A 25,360-nucleotide genomic window follows, 5' to 3' on the forward strand; every position below is an offset into this window, starting at 1 on the left:
GAGAGACAACAGAGTTTATGCATTACATTGTAGAGGCTGTAGAAGCAAAAGTAAGCCAATAAAGACCTATGGAAAATATTTTTTAGCCCTACAATAAATACATAGCAAGAATTTAAATATATATATATATATATATATATATATATATATTCAAAGGTGTCCGTAGCCTTTAGATTGACATGTCAAAATATTAGATTTTTATTTTAGAGAAGATAAAGTAGAAAATCTGGAAGAAAATGTTTTAAAAAGCTATGGAACTACTTTAAAGGAGGCTATTAGAAACAATAGTCTGCCTTTTCCAGGTGCATGCTGCGCTAGTCTATGGGTTATGTTAATTTCAGTTTAGTCTACATAATACATACCCTGTTTGTTTCATCAGCATCTTCTTCATTCACCGAACTGGAGGGGGATGGAGTGGCCGACTTGCTTGCCGGAGGTGAAGGAGACGTATGGGGAATGGAAGTTGTTCCGATATTGAGTCCTAACTGAGCACTTAGTTGAGACTGGTTTATGGTGGTAAGTTGACTTTGTGACATTATTCCAGCCCGTGCCACATCTGACATATGTACCAGCGACCTCATGATAAATGAAGGGTCCTGACGATACTGGGACATCTGACTTTGTCTTTGTTCCTAGGGGAAAACACATTTTGTTATATTAGAAGTGTACTTTTAAGAGAAGTGGATCGTACAGCCAGGTTTTTAACCAATAACATCTTAATTGTATTATGATTTGGGTTTACATCATAGGTAAAATGTATAAGTGCATTTTTTTTCATAAACAAGCATTGGTTTAAACCCATAACTAGAATTATAAGGTATATCAAGCCACTGGCCACTGATAGGTTAATTAGATCCTATCCAATATAGTACTACATCCTCATATTCAAAATGAGTTGTAAACACTTACTGTACACATTAGGTGCAAGTATTTTTTGCCAAAAAAGGTTACTTTGAGAATTGTATATATAGTTAGTATTTTACTCGAACTGGAGAGTTCTATAAATGTTGGCAAAACTCTTCAAGAGGTCTATCTTGAAAAGTCTTCTCAATTTAAAACGCCTGTTAGGGCATGTTCCCACAGCTAAGAGCCACATGGTTTATGCAGCTGAAAATGCTGATGATTTCTGCTGCAAAAACCAAAGCTCCTGACTGACTATTGACTTCAATGAGAGGAAGGGAACTGCACAGAAAAGTAGTAACATATCAGACTAAAGCTCCGATTTAGTCAATAAGAGCGCTGTAGCGTTGCACTGTACACGGGCAATTTACATTATCTAAAAAAATACAATATATTGGACAATTTTACCCTGATTAAGATTTTTCTTATAACAAGTTATAACAGGTAGCAGTAAGGAAAGCATAAATATTTCTGAAGAAATGTATTTAGAATATTCTAAACAAAATGTTGTAGATGATGGCAATCTCACAAAGGTCATTACAGGAGATGTTCAATGTGTAGGGGTTGTTTCCAATAGAATGTCAATGAAGACGTGTTGGTGTAGAAGAACTCATTTCATCTGTATATTTGTTTTTACCTCTGGCAGTTAAATAATAACTACATATACCTGTGTAATACTAGCTGTTTTATATGACAGAGCACTAAAAGGTGAAATAGTGGGTGTTATCTTTTCTGCAGCTGGGGAAGTCATTTTTATGTAAACTCACAAAACAGATAAGCATGTGTTCCGTCACTGACTGGCTAAAACTATTTTCTAAGTCGACACATTAACAATAATATTATATTTTTAATTTATAAAAACACATCACTTAGTATGTAGGTAATTAAAATATTCCAGTAAATATGAGTAGCAATGTTAAATACTCTTTGACTATAAGGTTATAAGAGATGGTATAGTTATTGTTCTCCTTCATTCGAATCAGTGAGAACTGTAGATGTCAACTATTTCTTTTAATCAGTTATATAAAACTTTGCATTTCTCTAATCTACCATGAAAGGGAAACAGAGTAAACAAAAACACAATGTATCATTTCCAAAAAAAGGGCTTCCCTTTATAAGAATACAAAACACTATTCACAATGCTTTGATTTACATGCTTAAAAGGGGTACTCCACTGGAAAACCTTTTCTTTGAAATCAACTGGTGGCAGAAAGTTAAACAGATTTGTAAATTATTTCTATAAAAAAATCCCAATCCTTCCAGTATTTTTCAGCTGCTTTTCAGCTACTGAATAATACACAAGTTATTTTCTTTTTGAATTTCCTTTCTGTCTGACCACAGTGCTCTCTGCTGACACCTCTGTCCATGTCAGGAACTGTCCAGGGTAGGAGATAATCCCCATAGCAAACCTCTCTTGCTCTGGACAGTTCCTGACATGGACAGAGGTGTCAGCAGAGAGCACTGTGGTCAGACTAGAAAGGAAATTCAAAAAGAAAAGAACTTCCTGTGTATTATACAGCAGCTGAAAGTACTAGAAGGATTGGGATTTTTTAATAGAAATAATTTACAAATCTCTAACTTTCTGGCATCAGTTGATTTAAAAGAAAACATTTTCCAGTGGAGTGCCCCTTTAACTATAAGAAGAACTATAGCAAGAAACTGAGAAATCAGATCCGGCATGTGTTAATTTACTTGGCTCAACTAAATTTAAAAGTCAAAGCCATAAATTGACTTCATGTAAAATAAAATGTCACTTGTAGAAGAACTTAACAGGCGGTAATAAAATGCCCATTTTCCCAACATGCTCTGTAATGACTGGTGAGAGACAAAGGATTCAACTGATTTTCCACTGTTCTTATCAGCTGTGTTATTATACAGACTTTTCATGGCATTTATCAAAGATAAATCTATTCAAAATATGCCATAGCTAAGTAGGAATATATTACATTTATAAAACATGCTTGATGAGTGGTTTCCTTTTGTATTTAAAGGGGTTACCCAGGTATAGAAAAACAGAGTGAATTTCTTTCAAACACAGCTCCACATCTGTCCCCAGGTTGTGTGTGGCATTGCAACTTGGCTCCATTCACTTCAATGGAACTGAGCTGCAGAATCACACCCAACCTGGAACATACGGGGAGCAGTTTTTGTCAGAAATTTGCTCTGTTTTTCTATTCCTGGATAACCCCTTTAACTTAACGCAACACAATCAAGATATCAGATTGTTACCATAGTAAATTACTAGCTTCCAAATTCCAATACTTCCCTATTAATGCTATTTAACTTTTCAACACTTTAGGGACATCCTTTTCCTTTGCAAAGCAGTTACAAAGGAAAGTAGGCTAGCCCATCACCTTTTCACACCAGTCTGTTCTGTTGTGGAGCAGGAGTTAAGCTGTCCAATAACACCTTGTCTAATGGCTGGTTTTGAAGAAATCTCCAATCCAGGCCATTTTACCACATGACGACTGTGACAGTTAAGAGGCCTATGAGGGAAAGGACTCTCTCTCTAGGTCCATCAGCACCCATGCTACATGATTTTGTGTGGCAGATTTGTTTCCATTAGGACCTAATGATGGACCCCAGGTCTGCCAGGGCATAATAACATGCCTGTCAGTTTTACACAGAATGGTATTCTACACTGATTTTTAAAGTTCATGCTATAAAAATAAATGGTAAATAAAGCATAAAATGTCAATTCACTACACTTGTAAGTGATCATATTGTAAATACACATCCAATTAAATGTTCAACAAAGTGTTTTTATTTAAAAAAAATCCCATGTAAAAAGAAATCTTTGAATTTTTTTGTTTATCCTCCTACTAAAAAAGATGTAAACAATAAAAAATGATCAAAAAATAAATAAAAGTCATGCATACCCACAATTAAACCAATAAAAATGATAACTTATTATAAGTCTTCCCATAGTTCCACTAATGGAAAGACTGAAAAAAGGTATGGGTCAGCACAAATAGTTTTCAAAATATTTTAAAAGCACAAAAAATATTGAAATGTGAAAAGCCTACATACAATTTGTATTACTGTATGGGCATAGATAATACATTTATTATGTTACTTAAACTGCATAGGGAACACTAAAAAAAATGACAGAATTGCTGTTTTTTCCATCCCCCAATTTAAAAACGAAGAAAAAAGTGTGCAATAGATTATGTGCACATTAGAAAACACAAGTTCACCCTACCACTAGAAAGGATGCCATACTCAGTCATGTTTGTAGTCTGTAAAGCTAGTGACTTTGCTACTTTAACCTATTAAGGTCAACATTTGACATTCACTTTCACATTACTCTAAAGTAGTGCCATGCTGTGCAATGTTAGTAAAAATAGAATTCTGAAAGTATCTGGATATTGCCAGGCCAAATCTACTTTGCATTTGGTAGTGTTACTGGAAGCAAACTATTATGGCATTGCCAATTAAGTATTGAATGGGTCAATATATTTACAAAAAAAGGTTTTACATTTGATTAATCAATAACAGTATAAGGACAAGGAACCACAACAAATGCTTCATGTAACAAAGATGAATTTGAGTGCAAGCCAAGAGTTTTATTTACATATCTACAATAGCTTTCACCTTTATTCTTTTTATTGTGAATATTAAGTCTTGCTGTTTATTTCTCTAATGTAAAATAATGCTAATACTTGCATTACACAGACATTTGGAGACTGTATAAGCAAAATTGTGACTGTTGATCTGCAGAGTATCATTTAGGTCTTAAATTCCATTATAAACAATTTCCTTTCTCCTTCTCCTTTGTTCTTACTCTGTTTTATAGCTATTTAGCAGCACTGCTGTAAATCTTTGAAGGTGTGTAATTGTATTGCATGTAATTTCCACACCATCTATCAATCTCAGCTTGAAATAACAAAAACCTTTGGCTGCTTGCTGATGATAATCCAAATCTTCTGCTAAAAAAAAAAAAAGCCACAAACAAAAGAGGCAACCTTACATAAGATGAATGATTATGGCCTTCAAAAATCTAGTTGTACTCTGGCTGTTAACCATAGTAATAAACATCTTCATAAAAATAATAAGTGCTTGTTTTAATAGAATGTTCCACGCATTAAACACATTAATGACCCATGAAATAACTGTTTTATCTGCAACACATTAGGCAACATAGCCCCAACACTGTATTAATTGAAAATGTGCTCGTGTTAGCTAAATATAAGGTCATAAAGAGTGGAGACAGAAATATAAGTTAAAGCTTAAAACGCTCTGTAAATATTCTCCAAAAGAGGTGGTCAAAAACTGCAAACATCAGGCAGAGATATTCAGACGTAACTATAAATTAGCTCTGTTTTTACTTGACATGAATAATAAAACCTAGGAGCTTAAATAGGTTGTCTAGACAAAAAGATGGTTAGCCCCATTTATAAGGTAAAGTTTTCTCCTCTCCAATTTTTGTGAGACTGTTTGTTTTAGGAACATGCAGAAAACCCTTCACACCAGACAGTTTTAAATCTGGCCAAATGTGGTCTTTCAGATATATGGTAATACATCTCTCTACAGTTTTTTTGCTAAAATACAGCACGCATACAAAGCTTTAGGACTATATTGCATCTTTCATTTAATCATGTTAGAAGTGGTGCTCTCCCTCTTGATTTACATAGAATACCTCTGTAACATGCATATGGAGGGCAAATAGCTACGTAGTATGAACCAAAAGGTACTTTGCCCATAGCTCTGCCAAATCCTAACTCATGCCATATATTTAATGACATGGAAACTAAGAAATTCCCACAAGCTGATGTAAATATATGGCATAGTAATGCTGTGGATATAGGAGTAATTAACCCCTTAGTTTTTGCAGTTGATGGTTACTCGTGTTATCCAAGTGTAAGTGTGGGTGCACGCAGCAAACCAAATTAAAAGTTGCAGATAGCTTTCAATGGTGGCCAGGGGGGCTGATAAAGACCCATGCGCCTGCCTTCAATGTATACCTAATAGACCCTACCAGAGTTCTGAAAAGGTACTCCAGTGTATTAAACTGGAAATCAGGCAATTAACTTGGCATGTCTGCTACATAAAAGCCTACTTTTTCTACTTTACGTTAAAAAAAAATAAGTTTAGGGGAAAACAAAAAGCTTGCATCATTTTTAGTGATGCACCAGTAACAACCTCACCTATAAGAAGATCTTGTTATTTAAAGCACATGGTTAATAATGTATACACATTTAATAAAAGAATAAATGTCAGAGTCACTGTTTTTTTTAATCCTAAACAACAAGCAATCAAGTCGTATTTACCCAAAATGGTACCAATTTAACTCATCTCACAAAACAAGACTTTTAACCATTCCACTGAGAGAAAAAAAAATTGGTGCAAAAGTAGTACATGAAAACTATATACATCTGGTATCACTGCAAAAATAATGACTCACATAAAGTGAACATGTAATTTATACTGCATGATGAACACTATAAAAACAAAAAAAAATAAAATTTGCAGAATTGATGTTTTTCTTCTATATACCCAGTAAAAAATTAATAAAAACTGTGGCATTTAAAAAAAAAATTCAACCTGCCCTGCAAAACACAAGCCTTTGTAATTTCTTAGTAATAAAAAAATTGCAGTCCTTATGGGTTAGTAAAAGGTAAAAAAAATATATCTAATAAATAGAATTTGTAATAATAGTTAGTCCGTGTCAAGTGTTGCTCCCTAAGTCGAGCAATTAGTGGTTTTGTTTACTACTGTTTGGGTTAGGTTCATATTCGTTGCTATTAACTCGCATGTATGACAGACTTAACAAAAGGAAAATATCACATATTAATCTGTCACATAAAATGACTCAATTCATAAAGTGACAGAATTATTTTGCTTCTCTCCATGTGTGAAGATTCCTTTGGTGGAGTTAGAATCTGTGAAAGTCAGGCATAGGGCTAATTACTTTAATGAGACATTACAATCCAGGCCTGATTAGGATGCGCTAATGACAGCCTTTCCTATTCCTCAACCTGAATAGATAATTGTAATAGCTAAACATTGGACTTTAACCCTTGGACACGCTGTTTACTGATATACAAACAGTTTGTGCATATGGCAACATCTGTTCTTTATTAGATAGCTGTAGAAAGCAATGTGTCCAGGACTGGTGGGATAATGTATTTTCTTCATTTACATAAGTCAGTCTAGGATTGCCTAAGGTTGACTTGCAATGCCAGGCACAGCCTATATAAAAGGAGTGAAGCTATTTCTCCCCCCCCCCCCCCCCCAATTTTTTTTTTAAAATAATCAACAACTTTATTTCCATCATTTGTGGGCACTTTTTTCCCCGGCCTAGCAGTGGCTCCTCTCCTAGGGTAGCTTTATTTTCTGGCTTACATGCCGTGTTTGTGACTATCTGGATCCTACAGCTACTGCTGTGTGTACAGGAAGTCGCTTTCTCTATATATGTCTATATATTGTCTGGTGTGAAACTAATAAAGATACATGGATGACAGTTAATTCCGGTCCACATTGCAGAATCTGTGGGATATGAAGAGTCACATGGACAAATATCAGGACAGGAATGATATACTGAATGGAAGATAGAGATATGAGATGAAAGGAGTATAATTCTCCATGTTTAAAGTATAGTATGTTTTTGGTAGGCAGGGAAAAAAATGTAATTTTTTTCTTCATTTTTGGGCATCTTACAAGTCTAGTATAATAGCAGAGAGTATTGTGACTGGAAAAGCAAAATAGAAGAGAGGAGACAATAACCAACAAGAAGATGGATGAGCATAGTTGCAAAAAAAAACATGAGCACACTATTGAGAAGCCTGAAGACCCAAATAGAAAAAAAATGACATTATTTATATGGTCACTGAAAGTCAATAATAACTCTATAATAATGCCAGCAGCATTCTACCAAAATACTTCTACTGTAAGGTATCACCTATACAAATATAAGATCATTACAGATGATAAACTAGACCCTGTTGGATTATAAGTACCCTAGGCTCTGTGTAATTTCTGTGCATGTGCGATAATAAATGGACATTGAGATTTAGCAGACTTCCTTGCCTGAAAGTAGTTATATAGTCTTGATAAATACAAGTACATGAAACAAGCACTTAATGTCTTAAAACTTTATTATATATTTTTTCCCAAGTTGATGTAGAGAACTCCTGTAAGAAAGGGATCTCACTGTGAATATTGACAAACATCCCAGTTAGTGATACTTACATGTGCCCCTCAGATATTTACTAAAATATGTAAACAGATCCCTATCTACAAAAATACTCTTTTCTGCCCACACCAAACACATACCGAAGCAAAATGTGTAACACAAATAGGGCACCTCCAGTATAGCCCTTTTTCATTATAACTCAAGGACTTCTTACTGGTTTTTTTAACCATTAAAAACACATCCCCTATCCATCTTCATCAGGATGTAGGAATGTAGCTATACCTGGCTATCTCTGGCAACTCCAGTAGACATTAAATGAAGCAAAAGGGGACATTTGTTACTGCCACGACAATATACTTTTCCCTATAACTTGGTTAGAAGTTAAAGGTCAGACAATCAATTTAAAAGAGATACCATATACATTCAAATCATATTGTTTTTAAACAATAAGGAAATTATTGTCCTGCCGGCTGCTCCTCGCCTGGCGCATCTCTCCCTGGAAGTATATAGGGGGGAAAGCCTTCACGCAAGCTGGCTGGGAATTGAGCAGCCACTGGGACACCCACCTTGAGGACTAGTTACCCGGGTCCGGGCAGCATCTTAAAACTATGATTACTTTAAAACGCCAAAGTGTCTCTGAGTAATTCATAGTGTGCCAGGATCGCGATAACCGTGATTTGAGCAGCAAAATACATATAACAGGTTCCTTTTGAAGCCTATCCCCTAAAGATGGTATTTAGCAAAAGCCAGTAAGCATAATAGGCAAGTTCCCTTTTCAAAGCTCGGTTTGACTGCTTCCATTTGGGAAGACTTAAGACTACTATTGTACCATAAACATTTTGAATAAGAAAAATTCTCTCATCCCAACCAAATCTAATTCCCTTCTCTTGTACAAGTAATCAGTGTAAATATATTAACCAGGCTTTAGACACATTGTAAGCCATTTGTCTTCTCGATACAGGGAAAAACACACAGGTAACATTATAAATGTTTTCTCTCATTTAGTAAAACCTATTTAGCTTTTCAGAGTCAAAGATAAAAGGTCCCAATATAATATATTTGACTGACTTTTTTTTTCTTGTGTATATTGAGAGGAAAAAGAATTTCTAAATTCATCAAAGCTAACCTTCTCTTCCATACAACAGACTAAGCAGAAGAGAATGTTAACAAGTTCAATTTCCATTCAATCACCACTGCTGTTCTGAGAAGTGTTTCATTGCAGGAAAGAAATAAAAATAATCTATATGGTAATTATAAGGACAAATTCCCAAGTAACTTTCAGCTACATGAAAGGTCAGTTCTATTCAAGATATTTTATCAGTGCACTGCACATACTTTCTGTCCTGTCATTTTAAATCTGGACAGTATTTTATTTTCCCATTTAGAGCTACCTGCAGAATTAAGTACTTAAGCCAAATAAGAAAAAAGGGGGGAAAAAAAGAAATGTTGAATTCTGGCATAGGCTATAATAGCACAGAGATAAATCGTTCAGCTGTTCACTTGCAAGCCTCTGGGGCTGCAGATTTTTCTTTCTCCTGGTGCACTGTGGGTATTCAAAACGTGTTCAACATGATTTCATTTCATTTCAGGCACTGCCTGAGAAAACTAAATTACCGAATCAATCATACAGAAGGTCAGAGTGAGACTTCATTACAAGTATTGCATGCTTGCATGAATATCTTTCATTTATGACTGACCCAATATGTCACAATAGCTGTCTTGTAAAAATAATCCACTTTTTGAAATTGATGTAGCACTGATGTCAATACTGCTCAGCAAGCTGGACAGATTATAGTGAGGTGTTAAAAAAAAGGGGGCTAGTCTAGAGGCAAAGATACAGATATACGCAGCTGCTATCTTTTCGTAAGAGAGACAGACAAAAGGTAGAAAGCTGTAGTGATCATTAAAGACACATTTCTCATATTTTGAGCATAGAAAAAGATCCTTATTAGTAAAGATGCAGTTGGAAGCTGCCATTTCAGTGAAAATACAGATTACCGGTGCCAAATATTCAAATGAGTCTGGGTTCAAGTCATCATTTTAGGTCTGATAAAATATACAGTATGTGTGAATGTATGATTTTATCAAAAAAACATTCCACTGCAATAAGCTTCGGATTATTCTCAAGACATGCTGGAATTCTTTACATGGTTACCTCAAAACAAGAATTCCAGGGCCTCGGACTAGAGCTTTTCGGCATAAAGGTTATAATAATATAAAATATATTTAGAATAATGAAAAAGTTATTCCAATGTGTTAGCATAATTCAGAATAAATCAAAAAAGGAAAAAAAAAAAAAAAACGGAGCGGAGGTCAGCTCATCACCAGTCTGAATTGATGTGTATCCCATGGCACAAAGTAGTCTCCTGGAGCACGGGCAGCAATAGGCTGTTTCCTATGTCTATAGCACAGATAGAAATAGTAGTTGATCCAGCACAACATATCACAAAGAAGAAGTAAAACGCTGCGTTTCACACCATATACAAGCCCTTAATCATGGCCAGGATTAAGGGCTTGTACACAGCACGAAACACGTCAGCATTTCACTTCTTTTTAATGACATGTTGTGCCTAGTTTTTAAATGATTCAGTTAAGTTTTGTATTTTCTATAAATTTTTTCAACTATTATTTCTATTTATGTATAATTCCGAATACTTTAACATACCGTGAAAATTCAGTTACAAAATACCCTTGTTGAAATGTGCCCAACCGTTGCAATGTTTACATAATTTATTTCTTATTCTTGTTTTCATTATTTCTAATTTAATATCAATCATGAAGTATTTTTTTTTCATAATTTACCTGACTTTTTAAAATAATTTTTGTACGTAAAATTGGAATGCAAACATAATAAACCTATTATATGTCTATTATTAAGCCTCTTTCTGTTTATTTATATAAAACACCCAGTGATTTAAACCTTTTAGTATCTTATCATGCAACAAAAAAAAAACTCAGAAAAAAAGTGAGGTCTTTTGTAACATGCGGCCGTTTTACCGAAACCTACAGTTATTAAGATAACAAGCAACTTCTCTTCACTTTATGAATCTCAAGATGTCTATGAAGCAATAAGAGAAGTCACCGTTATTTTTATCAGTCCTCCACTGGGAAATATATGAGGGTACTGCAAAAATATTATTATTTATCTAACCAACACAAACCTTGAGGGAAGCATTGAGGAACTTTGACATAGCCTATTTTTAACTGTACCTCTGGCAATTGCGAATAGAAGTTTATAGGTGATTGTGTCAAGTAGTCTATAGAACAAAAGCGGTACAACATTACTCATAAACCCATCATGGCCATTAGTTTTCTTTATCACTTGAGAATTTTATAAAATGTATTCAAGAAAAACTTAATTATATATCTTCTGTATATAAAATTATTAATATACTATAGAAGTTTTCATTGTAGAACCAAGCTAAATAAGTGACTTTATTGTAGTCTAATAAGCAATGAACAAATACTTCAACGTTTGGCATTTTTTATGCTTATGCCATTTACCTTGTGGTTTCATTAACATCAAATTTTGTCTTATTACAACTGGTATCACCACATGTCTGCATGTGGTGATACCAAATATGATTGTATTTTGGATTTTTTTTTATTAAAAACATGGAAAAAAAGGGGATGTTTTGTTTTTATAAATAGGAAAAATTTTCTTTATAATCAAAATTTAAAACATCTTTTGACTTTTTATACATTGTGTGTAGTCCTACTACTTTCTAAGTCTAATACTATAAGCAATCGATTGATTGCTTATTCAACTCAATTCATTCCTATTGCAATACATTCAATAGATTTTTTCTGTGATCTGCTAGTTCAGCCTATGATCTGTTATGGCATTTACCAAGGCCTTCAAATGGATTAAAGGAGTACTCTGGTCAAAAACAACTGTTTTAAAATAAACTGGTGCCACAAAGAAATAGATTTGTAAGTTACTCCAATTTAAAAATCTTAACCCTTCCAGTACTTATCAGCTGCTGTATGCTCCACAGGAAGTTGTATTTCTTTCTGGAGTTCTTTTCAGAACTGACCACAGTGCTCTCTGCTGACACCTCTGTCCTGAGCAGGAGAGGTTTGATATGGGGATTTGTTTGTACTCTGGACAGTTCCTGACATGGATAAAGGTGTCAGAAGAAAGCACTGTGGCCAGCCTGAAAACAATTCCAGAAAGAAGCATACAGCAACTGATAAATACTGGAAGGATTAAGATTTTAAAACTGAAGTGATTTACAAATCTGCTTTACTTTCTGGCACCAGTTGATTTAAAAAAAAATGTGTTTTCCACCAGAGTATCCTTTTAAAGGTGTAATCCAGGAATAGAAAAACAGAGCTAATTTCTTTCAAGAACCACTCCCTGTCTGTCTTCAGATTGGGTGTCGTTCTGTAGCTCAGTTCCATTTAAGTGAAAGGGGCAAAGCTATAATACCACACATAATCTGGGGACAGATATGGAGCTATTTTTGGAAGAAATTTGTTATGTTTTTCTATTCCTGCATAACCCCCTCTAAGGCTGCCATAGGCAGACTGTACTAGCAGATTGCAAGAAGCATATCCATCCTCTGAACCACCAATGAAGCATCACATAACGGTTTAAATACAGTTGTCAGTTTTGACAGTGGCATCTAAAAGTTAAAATAGTTGGCACAGGAGGAGATCGCTCCATGCCAACAATTAGTACTGTTGTTCGCAAATTTAACATTCTATTTAGCAGTAGTCACCTATCTGCGACTGTGCAGATGCTGCAAAACTACAACTTCCATCTTGATGCTCTGGACATCTGAGGCTGTCAGGTTATGCTGTGAATTGAAGTTTTGTAACAGAAAGAGCCACAGGCTGGAAACCACTGCTATATAGTATCACTAACATATTCACATTTTACAAAATCTTATATGCTACAAAATGTGATAAATTATAACACATTAACCCACTAGAGACTCAGATTTTTTTTGTTTGTTTTATAGTTTTAAATATACATATATATTGGATTTTATGTTAGTGTAGCCCTAGCAGGGCTGGTCTTACTGTACGTGGCTCAGGGAGGCATAAAAATGCTACGCTCAACCAACCTGAATCCACTTCAGCTCCTGGTCTCCGATTGTCCCCACTACTTCCTAGTGACATGCCATCCCCACAAGAATTGCCCACAACATACTGAGGATTGATTGGCTGAGCTAGGCAATTCTTGAAGGAAGAGAGATCGGGAACGTCAGGGTTGTAGTTATGGGGGGAGTTATTTTTAGGTGACCCTAAGCCACATATAAAAATGTTTTTATTGGTATTTCAGGAGCTGTACCATTTTCATAGGATATTTTATTTTTAATTTTTAACATTTGGATGAATATGCCTTTGTATTGCATTTTTTTATGTAAAATGTTTTGTTTGTATTTATTTATTAATTGGTTAAAACTTTTAATGTCCCTACAATATTTATTGATCATCTATCCATAATTATTCTTAATCTCATTATGAGACTGGACCATGTGATCATTTCATCACTATATTGCCTGTCATTGTATCTATGGCAATCCAATGGCACCCTGTGATCTAGTCCCTTTCGACTTTTTAAGCATTTAGATGCAGAGGCCTAAATTGACAGTGTCATTTAATTAGTTTAACAGTGGCCTTTACTGCTGACTGCATGGGCTAAGTTCCACCCTCTAGTGTTGTAAGTGTGTAGTACAGAGAAGGGGCACCCCTTTTGGCCTATATATTCAAAGCAAAATGTCCTTTGACATATTTTCCTATGACACTTTGATCAGATTTTATGATTTACAGATAGACATAAAATCCATTACATAACTAGAATTGAATCCTTGCTACAGCATGTACTGTATAGCACACTCTTTTTGGGAGTGCAGAGCTCCCTACCCTTAGCATTACCTGCTAGCATAATGCCTGAACAAAGCTTACCTTGGTTTGATTTGCATTCCGAGAACTGTCATCTGTAAACTAAAAGTTGTTCTGTCGACACATTATTGACTGACATCATTAGCATCCGAGCTATAATAAAGGATGTAGCTCAGGATCATTGCAAGAAAGTGACTTTATGTAGATCTGCATGCTAATCCTACTAATCTATAGACAGTTCAGTGGACTTACTTTAGAATCTCTCTATGGGGCATTAGATATTACCACACTTCTAGGTACACATAGATATTGTTTCCAGAGATCCTTTTCCATTATAGGTAAAACAATTTGCCCAATAACTAATTTAATGATTCATTGCTAGCCTATTGATAAATATTTGCCCTTCTAGTAAGAACAGATAGATATCTTATTAAGAGCTGTCAAAATATTGATTCGGGAGATTTTAATGAACTGTGTAACAAACAGAAAGGCCAAGCAATCTAGATAATAAATTGGCAAATTAGCACAGGCAGGTGTGAATTAATTCCCGGCTGCCTTTGGTTCTTGCCATGCTCCACATTCACATGCAGGAGAAAGGTGAAGTACTGGAATGATTAGTTACATTACTTTGTATACAATAACAAGGGTTACTTTTTATTGATGTGTTTTGGTTTGGCTAGGTGACCTAGAACAATATTTTTAAAAGGAATTTGGAAAAAGCGCTAAGGTACGGAATCTAAAAAAAAAAAAGTCTGCAGGTTGTGATATTTGTGAATATAATTTTATTTGAAACATTTACCCCAAAACTCCTATAACTAGGTGTGAGGGATTTACTAAGACAACTTACGCTGGGAGGTGTAGTCTTCTGTGCTCATTGTTCCTCTATAGAATGCCAAGATGAGTAGGTGTTGGGAATCAATATCTGCTAGAAATCCCTTGTTATGAAATATTTTATCTGGTGAATGTAATTGAATATCTCTGCCAGGCTACTGTAAAAGTATTGCCTTGTGTAAGAGGTAACCAAATCATGCCTTAAAGGGGTACTCCCGTGGAAAACTTTTTTTTTTTAAATCAACTGGTGCCAGAAAGTTAAACAGATGTGTAAATCACTTCTATAAAAAAAAAAAAATCTTAATCCTTCCAGTACTTTTTAGGGGCTAAATACTAAAGAGAAATCCAAAAAAGAAATTCATTTCCTGTGATGTCCTGAACAAAGTGCTCTCTGCTGACCTCTGCTGTCCATTTTAGGAACTGGAGAAAATCCCCATAGCAAACATATGCTTCTCTGGACAGTTGCTAAAATGGACAGCAGAGGTCAGCAGAGAGCACTGCGGTCAGGACATCACAGGAAATGCATTTCTTTTTGGATTTCTCTTTAGTATACAGCCCCTAAAAAGTACTGGAAGGATTAATATTTTTTAATAGAAGTGATTTACAAATCTGTTTAACTTTCTGGCACCAGTTGATTTAAAAAAAAAATAATAATATAAGTTTTCCACGGGAGTACCCCTTTAATAGGGTATTCTTTAGCGTTTTGTACCAAACAGGCCATATGAGAATTATGAGATATGGTGAAAGAGATCTGGATGGAATTGAAAAAAAATGGGACTTTGCCCTGGTACACACTGGCTTGAAGTAAGCTTACTACAAGCCAGTGTGTGCCAAGGCAAAGTCCTGTTGTCTTCAAGTTCCATCCAGGTTTTATTCACCATATTTTATCGTGCAGTCGCTCCTCCTTTGAATATCGGACTGGGATACAGGCAGCCCCTGAATACAACTTCAATAAGATACAAATAATGGTGTTGTGCCCCCAGTACAACACTACAAGGTAAGCAGCACTTTTACTACTTTAAAACCTTTCAAATTGTAAGTTTAAATGTACCCACCATTTTGTTACTTCTATTTCCACATAAATTCGAATGAGAATTATGAAGAGTCCCTTACTATGAACTTTCTTTTATAAGCCAGATTGGAGTCAATGGAATGAGTGGTTCATGATCTGGTAGGCACTCAGCAACAGCCATGTTATGTAATTCTATATTTTTTTGCCAGATATTTGAAAGCCATGTTCAGATTTGTTACAAATTCCATGGCCAAAGTCTGCCATGTTTAGCCTAACTATGCTACATTCATAGTTTTATGGTCAGACCATCGATTCAAGGGCTAATGGTAGCACTTTATTCTCTAGCTGCAGGCTGTCATAGATTGGGTGAAACCACTAGCCCAGTGTTATCCAAAATGTGGACCCCCAGCCGTTGCAAAACTACAACTCCCGGCACACCGGGAGTTGTAGTTTTGCAATGGCTGGAGGTCCACATTTTGCAAAACACTGCATTAACTTTTATTATTTGGACCAACGCCTTGACAGCATGATCATGCTGACAAATTGTTCATATCCTTACATAGCAAACCTTACATATGCAGCCCTAAATTACATAGCTTAATGTGAATAAATGAGTGTTAATGGCTGAGATAATTGCATGGTTATTGAATAGCCTATATTCTTATATGATCTTTAAAAACCCATGAAATATGTGTAGTAATATAACACGACCACACACATCTTATCTCCACCTAAACATCTTATTTCATGCAGAACAGTAAATAGATTGGTGGTTCTTGTTTTTAATTAGAAATTTTACATCCAGCCATTATTAGATCCTGTTGCTTTCCTCCAATGATTATACTTATTCATTTCATTTCTCAGCTCTCTGCAAGAATTTAGACCCCTGAGGCTCCTTATGAAACTGGAAAGAGAAACTTCATTACTGCGAAGAATGCCCTAATGCTGGAATGTACTAAGCAGCTATATATTGATGTTATTAAATATAAAATACGCCTGTAGAGTTTATGACCAGTAAAGGGCAATATCCTAATATAAGTAAAATGGATTGCTATAGTTTTTATCCATCTGCCATGTCTGCAGTTCAAGGCCTTTTTAACTAACTGAATGATGCATTATTCTTGCCAAAGATTCCCATACTATAGTTTTACATACAATAAGTAGCAGAGAACCAGACATATTTTTTTTTCTTTTTTGTCTCATTTAAAACTAAGAGATATTTTTTTTTATTTACTTTTAAAAAGGAAAATGGTCACCCGTTCACCCACATTTAAACCAATACACTGGGTTATAGTGTGGATGAACAGGAGTCCGATGTGGGTTTCTGACCTATAAACATACCTGAAGTCCAGCCCCCGGTCCCTCTGAAGTTCAGCTTCTTCCAGCGCTGAATTGCGCACTGGAGGCGGGCCCGCCAGCTGGATTTGAATAATCATCGGCGCTGGTTATGTGTGCGCTCAGTAGGCACAAGCTCTCAAGTTACCAGCAACCATGAATATTCAAATCCAGCCAGCGGGCCTACCACCAGCACGCAATTCAGCGCTGGAAGAAGCCAAACTTCAGAGGGACAGGCCACCGGACTGCAGGTACATGTATAGGTCAGAAAACCTGCATCGGTCTCCTGTTCACCCACACTATAACCCGGTGTATCGGGTTTAGTGTGGGAGAATGGGTGACTGTTTTCGTTTAGTACTAAACTCACCATTGTCAACCCATTGGAGTGCAATGCTCTTTCTTGGTCTACTTGATTGCGGGAAATTGTGATAGAAGGGAGGTCCAGACTTTGAGGTGGAAACTGAGGTGTAAATTCATTCCCTTGGGCACTCATAACTTGAAATGGGAGCATAACATCGGTCATGCCAAGCGAAGGGTCAGTCTCTGGAGGTGGCGTAATGGGAGGAATTTCAAATTCTTCATCACCAAGACTTGGTGTGTGGAAAGTCTAAAAAAATAAGACACGTAAAGACATGATTTAGTCAATGGTACCTCTGGAGCGACTACGAAACTGCACAAAATTCGAATAAAAATATTATTTACTTGTAGATAAAAATATTGAGAATGAGAAATCACTGGAATACAGGTCACATTTTCATTTGTGGAAGAGGTCATCTATAGAACATAAACACATTTTATAGACAGAGGTAACAATATTTAATGGTCAGTCTGTTTAAGCAGTTGGGATATCAAAAATTCTTCATTTTTTTCAATGTGCAAAAATAAATATTTAAAAAATAATAAAAAAAATTGTGTTGGAAAATGCATAACAATAGTTAAAAATAAATAATATAGGATTATTTACTTTGGACAGGCAACAATATCTGTTACTATTTTTTAAATAGCTTTTTTTGTGTTAAAAGAAGTGGACATTCTCTCTACCTGACGATATGTGCAAAGATACAAAAGAATCTCTATGGAGCTGTGCAATGTGATATCATGCGAAAGATAAAGATCAGCACCACACAACCAACTTGTGTATTTTTCTTGATGATTTATGTGATAAATCTAGATACTTCCAACTAAATATATTAAGATAGTCTTTATAAAATTATATCATAAAGAATGCCAATCACACCGGGAACATCTATTAGAAAAGAAAAGGTATAGAGCATGTGCAGCAGGGTCATATTTACATATAAGTTGCTAATTCTATGATAAATCTCTGTTCTCTAAATGTTTATAGCACTGCAAAACAGATCTTCCTGATCAAAGATTTAAGTGCAATTATTATCCTGCTGTAACCGTGTACTAGTATGAACAGTGCTTTAACATGTACTTAATTAGCAACATCTGTCTCTGTTTATTTCAGCAACAGATACATTAGGTCTAGTGCATATCAAATGGCCTATTTATTCATACCTAACTGCAATCAAAATAGCTCTCACTATACAATACTCATGCACCATAAATTTAGACAAATGCATACTCCAAACTGCAATTTTATCTGCCTAAACTTTACAGTTTACTATGATTTGTGGAAACGTTAAATTGTCTACATTTCTGAAGGAAAATCCTTTTCAACTCAGACTAAGAACAGTTCTTTAGCAGCAATGCTTATAGGAGCATCATGCTTTCAGGCAGCAGTGTTTACGCTGTGAATATGTTATGGTAAAGACAATTCTGGTATTGTTACCTTTGGGCACGATTTATGTTAGTGATGTGAATTTATCTTTTAAATTTTTTTTTTAAAGAAATTGTCCAAAAATAGAATTTTTGCAAATTCTTTTTAAACAAAAATAAAAAGATATTCACCCCACAATTTCTAGTCTGAGGTCTCTCGATCCATGCTTGTAGCCTCTACTTCCTGGTTCCCGTTGACTCGTCATATCTACAGGAACTGCCAACTCAGTCAATCACTGACAGAGGCGGGACACTATTGGGGCCAGCAATTGACTAAGCAGGCAGTTATTTCCAAAATGACATGTCAATGGAACCAGAAAATTGCAGTGACCAGTAGGGTAGGGAATTATAGCTTATTTTTCATGTTAAACATGCCCCCAGCTAAATATATATTATATATATATATATATATATATATATATATATATATATATATTGTCCCACGAACAATCCCTTTACAGTTAATCTAATGCAGATTGGTTTTTGTTTGGGTGTATGATACTTTTTGCATCAAAAACCAGCGTACGGAGACATGTAGTGTATATGCAGGGCTCAAGTCCTGCAGGAACACATGGCAACTGAGTTCCTGCACTTTTTTTGCAGCAGGAACTCCGTTCCCATTAGTAGGAGTTCTGCAGGACCAGTCCTTAAGTGGAAGAGTTCCCACACTTTTTTTTCCCCCCCAAGACTGGATCTCTGTATATATGTAAATACGAAAGTACATAAAATCAGATTTCAACATTTACAATTATTGCATGTAGGACAGTACTTTAACTGCTTGACAGACATTACAGAAAATAATTAAAATAACGTCAAAAACAGAAGTTAGAATATTTGTCATATAATAACATATGTACAGTATATGCAACATCTTTCATGATAAATGAAAATACTAAATATAAACCAAGCATACAATATTGTATGTACGTTAAGCAATATACCGTATGTTTATTTTTATTTTAGTTTGACATTATTATTTTATTAAAATTGGACACCTTGATCTAACTCAGATGACTGGGTACAATGTGCTTATTAATGATCTAGGGCAGTCCAGATAAACACAGTCCTCATTACTTGTCTTTTAACTATAACAAAACATAATTATTCCACCATTGCGCTGTAAACATAATTTATATTACAGGAGACAGTGTTTTGCATGGCAGTTAATAGGGGGAAAAAAGATGCATACTAAGGAACGATCTCATTAGCCGCAGTACATTGTCATCCTTCAAACTGTTAATGATGATAGAAATTAATAACCGCATACTGTATGAAGGAGGTATACAGAAGGAAAAAAAGCTGAAAACCCTTTGCTTGCATATACAACCTGTCAGCTGTCATTAGAGGTCAGGAGTGATGAGCCCTGCAATTCTATAGGAAGATGTTATTTGGATAGACTGTTGAAGCTCAAATAATCACTTTTGATGCAAAGCACAATCTATACTAGAGCCAGTGCAGGGGGGGGGGGGGGGGTTATATTTTTATTTCGGTGCTGCTTAGACAAAAACAGTGTAATTTTCACACTACAGAAACTCCAATTCTCTTATCCACTGCAGATAGATTGGCCGTGATCAGAAGCAATTGGCTAATGAACATAACCCAATGGCTGCATTTGCAGTTATTTGGCACTAATGTGGTCTTCTAACAGATGCAACAGTAATTTGTGACTCATTTGCTACACCATTACTGCTTAATGAAATCTAACATATCACATTAACAATACGGGTAAACACTCATTCTTGTTATGTGGCGTTTTAACTTGTTTTCATTATCACTGTAATTAAACCTTTGAAATATTATTTCAATAAATATTTCCGGTGCTAGAGATAGGTGGTAACATATGCAGAGAGGCAACTGCTCCCTATGCCTTTAGCTTTTGTTAACATAAAAGGGGTCTAGCGAATATTTCACATAATAATACGGTCTTGAGTTTTCATTGAATGGCGTTTTTATCGAAAGAATGAGCTGGTAGAAAAAAAATAAGAGTTGTATATAAAATGAGTCTAACAGTAATATCATCATAATCATTTTCTGAAATAAGGGCAATCTTTTCAGCTGTTACATTAGAAACTATAATAGAGTGTGTGCATTTACCTAAAATAGGATATGTATTGATCTGGCACTCAGTCTCTACATCCATCTTAGCGGGTATTGGACAATAAAAGAAAAAAAGTTAAAGAAATTAAAGAAACACATCAAGAAAAACTGATCCACTTTGTTATGTCTAGTGGAGAACCAGAGGGGGTGGTCAAAACACAGATAAAAAAAAAAAAAAAAAAAAATCAAAGATAGAATCCCTATCTTGTTAGAGGTCTTGTTAGATCTCCCAGGCCCTGGACCAAGCATAACATAATACATCAGTTTTGCCCAGGGGTTTGATTTAAGGTAGGCTTAAGAGTTGGTGTTAAGTTAGAGAAAATTCTAAGCCAGAACCTTAGGCCAAGTAGCCTGATGGTAATGGTTCTGCACTTTACTGTAAGATTGAATCATTTAAAACATTTTTAAATACATCTGGATGCTACTGGCTTATATAATACAACATATTATTTAATTTCCCTAACTAGGCTGAGTGACAGCAAAACGGTTGACCCATATAGTCTGATTTATCTGCTTAGGTTTCCCCATTTAAGTCTTTAAGACCTTTATTTAGAAGGGAGTGGTGATTTGGAAAGAAAACCTGGTGTATGTACAACTGAAGCTGCCATAATGTAGGGGAAAAAAACTATTAAAAAGACAATACCCAGTTTATCTTTTAATAGTTCAGTTAGGTGACCTCAGTTAATATAATGGATAGAAATAAAGATACATAGCAAGATGGATATTTTAGGTAAATAGATAAGAACAGGTAAATATGCCCCTTAAGGATGTAAGAACTGAACATACAATGCTAAGAGTAAAAAGCCCATGAATCAACCCTAAGTTTGTCAAACACACACATCTAAATATTACACCGTCTCTTCTGTACACAAAAGTGAGAGTTTAGCATCACATTCCTAAGAACAATAGAAAAAGAAAATAAATGAAACAAAGAGAACCTTAAAACATTCATCAGTCCACTGCTATTTCTTCACAAAGTATTGAGAAAGATTAAAATACAGTAACATCCCATCTGCCATAACGCTGCACAAAGTAATAATCAGATTATAATCAGACAAGGAAAAGTATAAAATCAAAAAAGAACAATTCAATCTCTGCAATTCTAAAGGTGATCATTATACTGCAGGTTCAAATAAAAAGATTCCTCTAACCTCATTTCATTATGATTGGGGGAGCATTCAAATATTTATGCTTTTAAAGAAAAAAGCAATATAAAGAAAAAAGTACATTAACCAGGGTGTAGATAGTTGAATGCCATCTGCACGGAAAGTGTTGAAAACATTTGTTCCTTTTGATAAAAATGCAAATGTAGAGAGGTTGTTGTATCAACATATAACAGCCTATGTCTGCCACGGTGAATTATCACAGCTGGAATTAAATTGTCTCTTAACAGCTGCTAGCAGCGGACTTTTCATCAATGCTCGATTCAAATGTAGGAAGAAATTCTACAGAATGAAACATTATGTTATCCTTACAGATGGGGTTCTGTGTTCATTATCACAAATAAATGCCGGGACCCATGCCAAACATTATTCGATTATCTAAGCAAATCTTGATGATCATAGAAAGGATGAAACAAGTGACTGGAATGCTAATTTTGGAACAGTCCTATTGATCAGCCCATCTACTATATTAAGATCTAAAACCTAGTCTTAGAACCTAGTCTTAGATCTGCTACATAGTTCTATTTATCCATTCATACACACACACACACACACACACACACACGGTAACCACTACAATACAAAGTAGATCTAATTAAAGCTGTATGTTAGGCATCCATGTGTGTGCAATGTTTTAACTCATTCAAAGTCTTCCACAAGATGCTGCTTTTATGGAAAAATTTCTTTTTTGAAAACCCACTTCATTAGAGAGGAGGACTTCAGAATATAACAGGATCACCAGATGCTGATCGGAATAAGAGGAGCAGGACAATGGAGCCTTCAGGTGAGTAACTTTATTGATTCAGCATGCAACGTGTTTCGCGTTGCATGCTGGATCAATAAAGTTACTCACCTGAAGGCTCAGTTTTCCTGCTTCTCTTTTTCCAATCAGCACCGGGTGATCCTGTTATATTCTGAAGTCCTCCTTGCTATACATACATCCTGACAGGATGGCTGCAGATGGTACCTGTTTAACACGTGCCTGACATTGTTGTGTATGTTACAACTTTGGTAAGTGGCTGTGTTCCTCCTCCCCTCCCTCCCTGTGGGATTGCTTGAATTCCTGCACATGAGAGCGCCTTCTCACCTTTTTTTTATTTTTTTTTCACTTAATTAGAGAGGCCTATCTCGTAGTCTCCTAGATCTACTGTTGCTTTCAGAACCACAGCAATTCCTCAAGGCATAGTTTCCCCTAGGTGTTGAAGTTGTTCCACATGAATTTTGGCCCATATGGACCACAGGAAAGCTGCTCTCAGTTGCCATTAAATGGATGGAGGCACAGACATGCTCTGAACAGCCTATTCTAACTTATCCCAAAGATGCTCTATAATATTATTAAGATTTGGGGTCAGTAAAGTCAAGGAAAACCGACTTTGAACAGACTTGCTTTCTGTATTGTCCGGCATAAGGTAAAGTGGAGTGATGAAGGGATGAACTTGGTCAGCTACAACGCTTAGAAAAGTGCAACTAAGTCTACCGAAGTCAAAATATCCATCCGTGTGTATCAGAGAAAACAGGGTGTGCCAAGAAAACATTCTTGACATCATTACGCCACCTCCTTTAATCTGAACTGTTGACACTCAACTGGATACAACCATGAATGCTGCTTGCAGCAAATACTGACCTTTCCATCTGCATGGTGCTATAATTATCTATAACCAGCTAACCAGGCAAGGTTATTCCATTGCTTAGTAATCTAATTTTTGCCCATTCGTGATCTGGGAAGGTGAGCCTTGCATTTGGACACAGTAGTGGGAGCACCTGCAATTTGCTTGACTTTTGCACCACCTACCCATTTGTTATAAAAATTCTTGACATTCTAAGTCTACCACTGATGGCCATGCCTCATTTAAAGGAGTTATCCAGGAATAGAAAAACACAGCTTATTTCTTTTAAAAACAGTTCTACGTCCGTCCCCAGGTTGTATGAGGTATTACAACTTTGCTCCATTCACTTTTATGGAACTGAGCAGCAGAACCACACCCAACCTGGAGACGGACGGGGAGCAGTTGTTAAAAGAAAGTAGCTCTGTTTTTCTATTCCTGGATAACCCCTTTAGAGTGACTCTGATGACTAAATTTTCCCAATATAAAGTAATTTTTAAAACCAAAATCTGATCCACAGAAAACTTGTGTAATATATATTTTTTTAAATGTAAAACCTAACAATTATTCTGTACAACAAAAAAAGTAAAAAAAAAAAAAGTGTTGCGACCATAGACATTTTTTTTTCAATGCTTGAGTTTCTAATTGTTAGAATACCAACCCTATATGTACATTGCTTCTTTATTTCTCATTCGGCGCATGCCTTTTGCATTGGCATGCTGCAGGCATAACCACCCTATGGGCAGCTAAATTGAGTGGTAATGTAGTACTGTCAGGTTATTTTCTTTCTCATTAAAGTCTTTATTTTGTGCTCCATGAAACACATTCAGATGCAGAGTTTCAATCTTATTTATCCCCTGTCTGCTAAATTATCTAAGCAAACAGATGTATATGAGAAGAGATAAAAGTACACCTACCTCATTTGCAGCAAGAAATGCATTATTGGCTTCTGCCATATTCATGTAGTTGTTATTATTTCCAAACTGAAAAAGAATAAGGCAAAGAAGATTGGTTTGTTTAGCAAATCTGGAGTTTGATGTATTTCAGCTCATAATGATCCAAACAAGCAATAACAAATATTTCTATTCATCCATCATATCTTGGGAGATAGATGCTGTTTTCCAAAAAACACAAATACAGTATGAAAACATGCAGGCAGCAAGTCATCCTACATTACAAAAGTGATTACTATGTTCCACTTCAATTTAATGTTTTATGCATTGAATACCTGATCCCAGAAAACATATTTATTACTATCTATGAATACATTGTGTATATACAGTTCTAGTATTAGCAGAAAATGACATATAAACAGTCTCAATCTTTAAAAATACGAACAAATGGAGGGCTGCTTGTTGGGGATAAATAACATGATATATATATATATATATATATATATATATATATATATATATATATATATGAACCAGATACAGGCGCAGCACTCCAACAAAATAAGTGATTTAATATCTCATGTCAGCATTACAACGTTTCAGCTCCTCCTGGAGCCTTTTTCAAGCATGCTTGAAAAAGGCTCCAGGAGGAGCTGAAATGTTGTAATGCTGACATGAGATATTAAATCCCTTTTTTGTTGGAGTGCTGCGCCTGTATCTGGTTCTTATCTTGGATGGACTCTGATCAAGTCCTT

General features: G+C 35.4%; 1 protein-coding gene across 4 annotated transcripts in view; it reads right to left on the minus strand.

Moving 5' to 3' along the window:
• Positions 1 to 25,360, minus strand: part of TOX3 (TOX high mobility group box family member 3) — a 130,151-nt gene that overhangs the window by 16,410 nt on the left and 88,381 nt on the right. Inside the window, exons 2-5 of one of the 4 annotated variants that reach the window (XM_056526367.1) lie at positions 24,630 to 24,695; positions 17,769 to 17,840; positions 17,434 to 17,673; positions 363 to 632 (exon numbers count right to left, since the gene is read on the minus strand). In XM_056526367.1, coding sequence (XP_056382342.1) covers positions 363 to 632; positions 17,434 to 17,673; positions 17,769 to 17,840; positions 24,630 to 24,695 — 648 coding nt within the window. Of the gene's footprint in view, positions 1 to 362; positions 633 to 17,433; positions 17,674 to 17,768; positions 17,841 to 20,942; positions 20,989 to 21,784; positions 21,810 to 24,629; positions 24,696 to 25,360 lie in introns of those variants that run through there. The other 3 variants (XM_056526371.1, XM_056526370.1, XM_056526368.1) reach the window with 3 other exon arrangements.

This window comes from Hyla sarda, chromosome 6 (genome assembly GCF_029499605.1).
Source record: "Hyla sarda isolate aHylSar1 chromosome 6, aHylSar1.hap1, whole genome shotgun sequence".
Lineage (NCBI taxonomy): Eukaryota > Metazoa > Chordata > Amphibia > Anura > Hylidae > Hyla > Hyla sarda.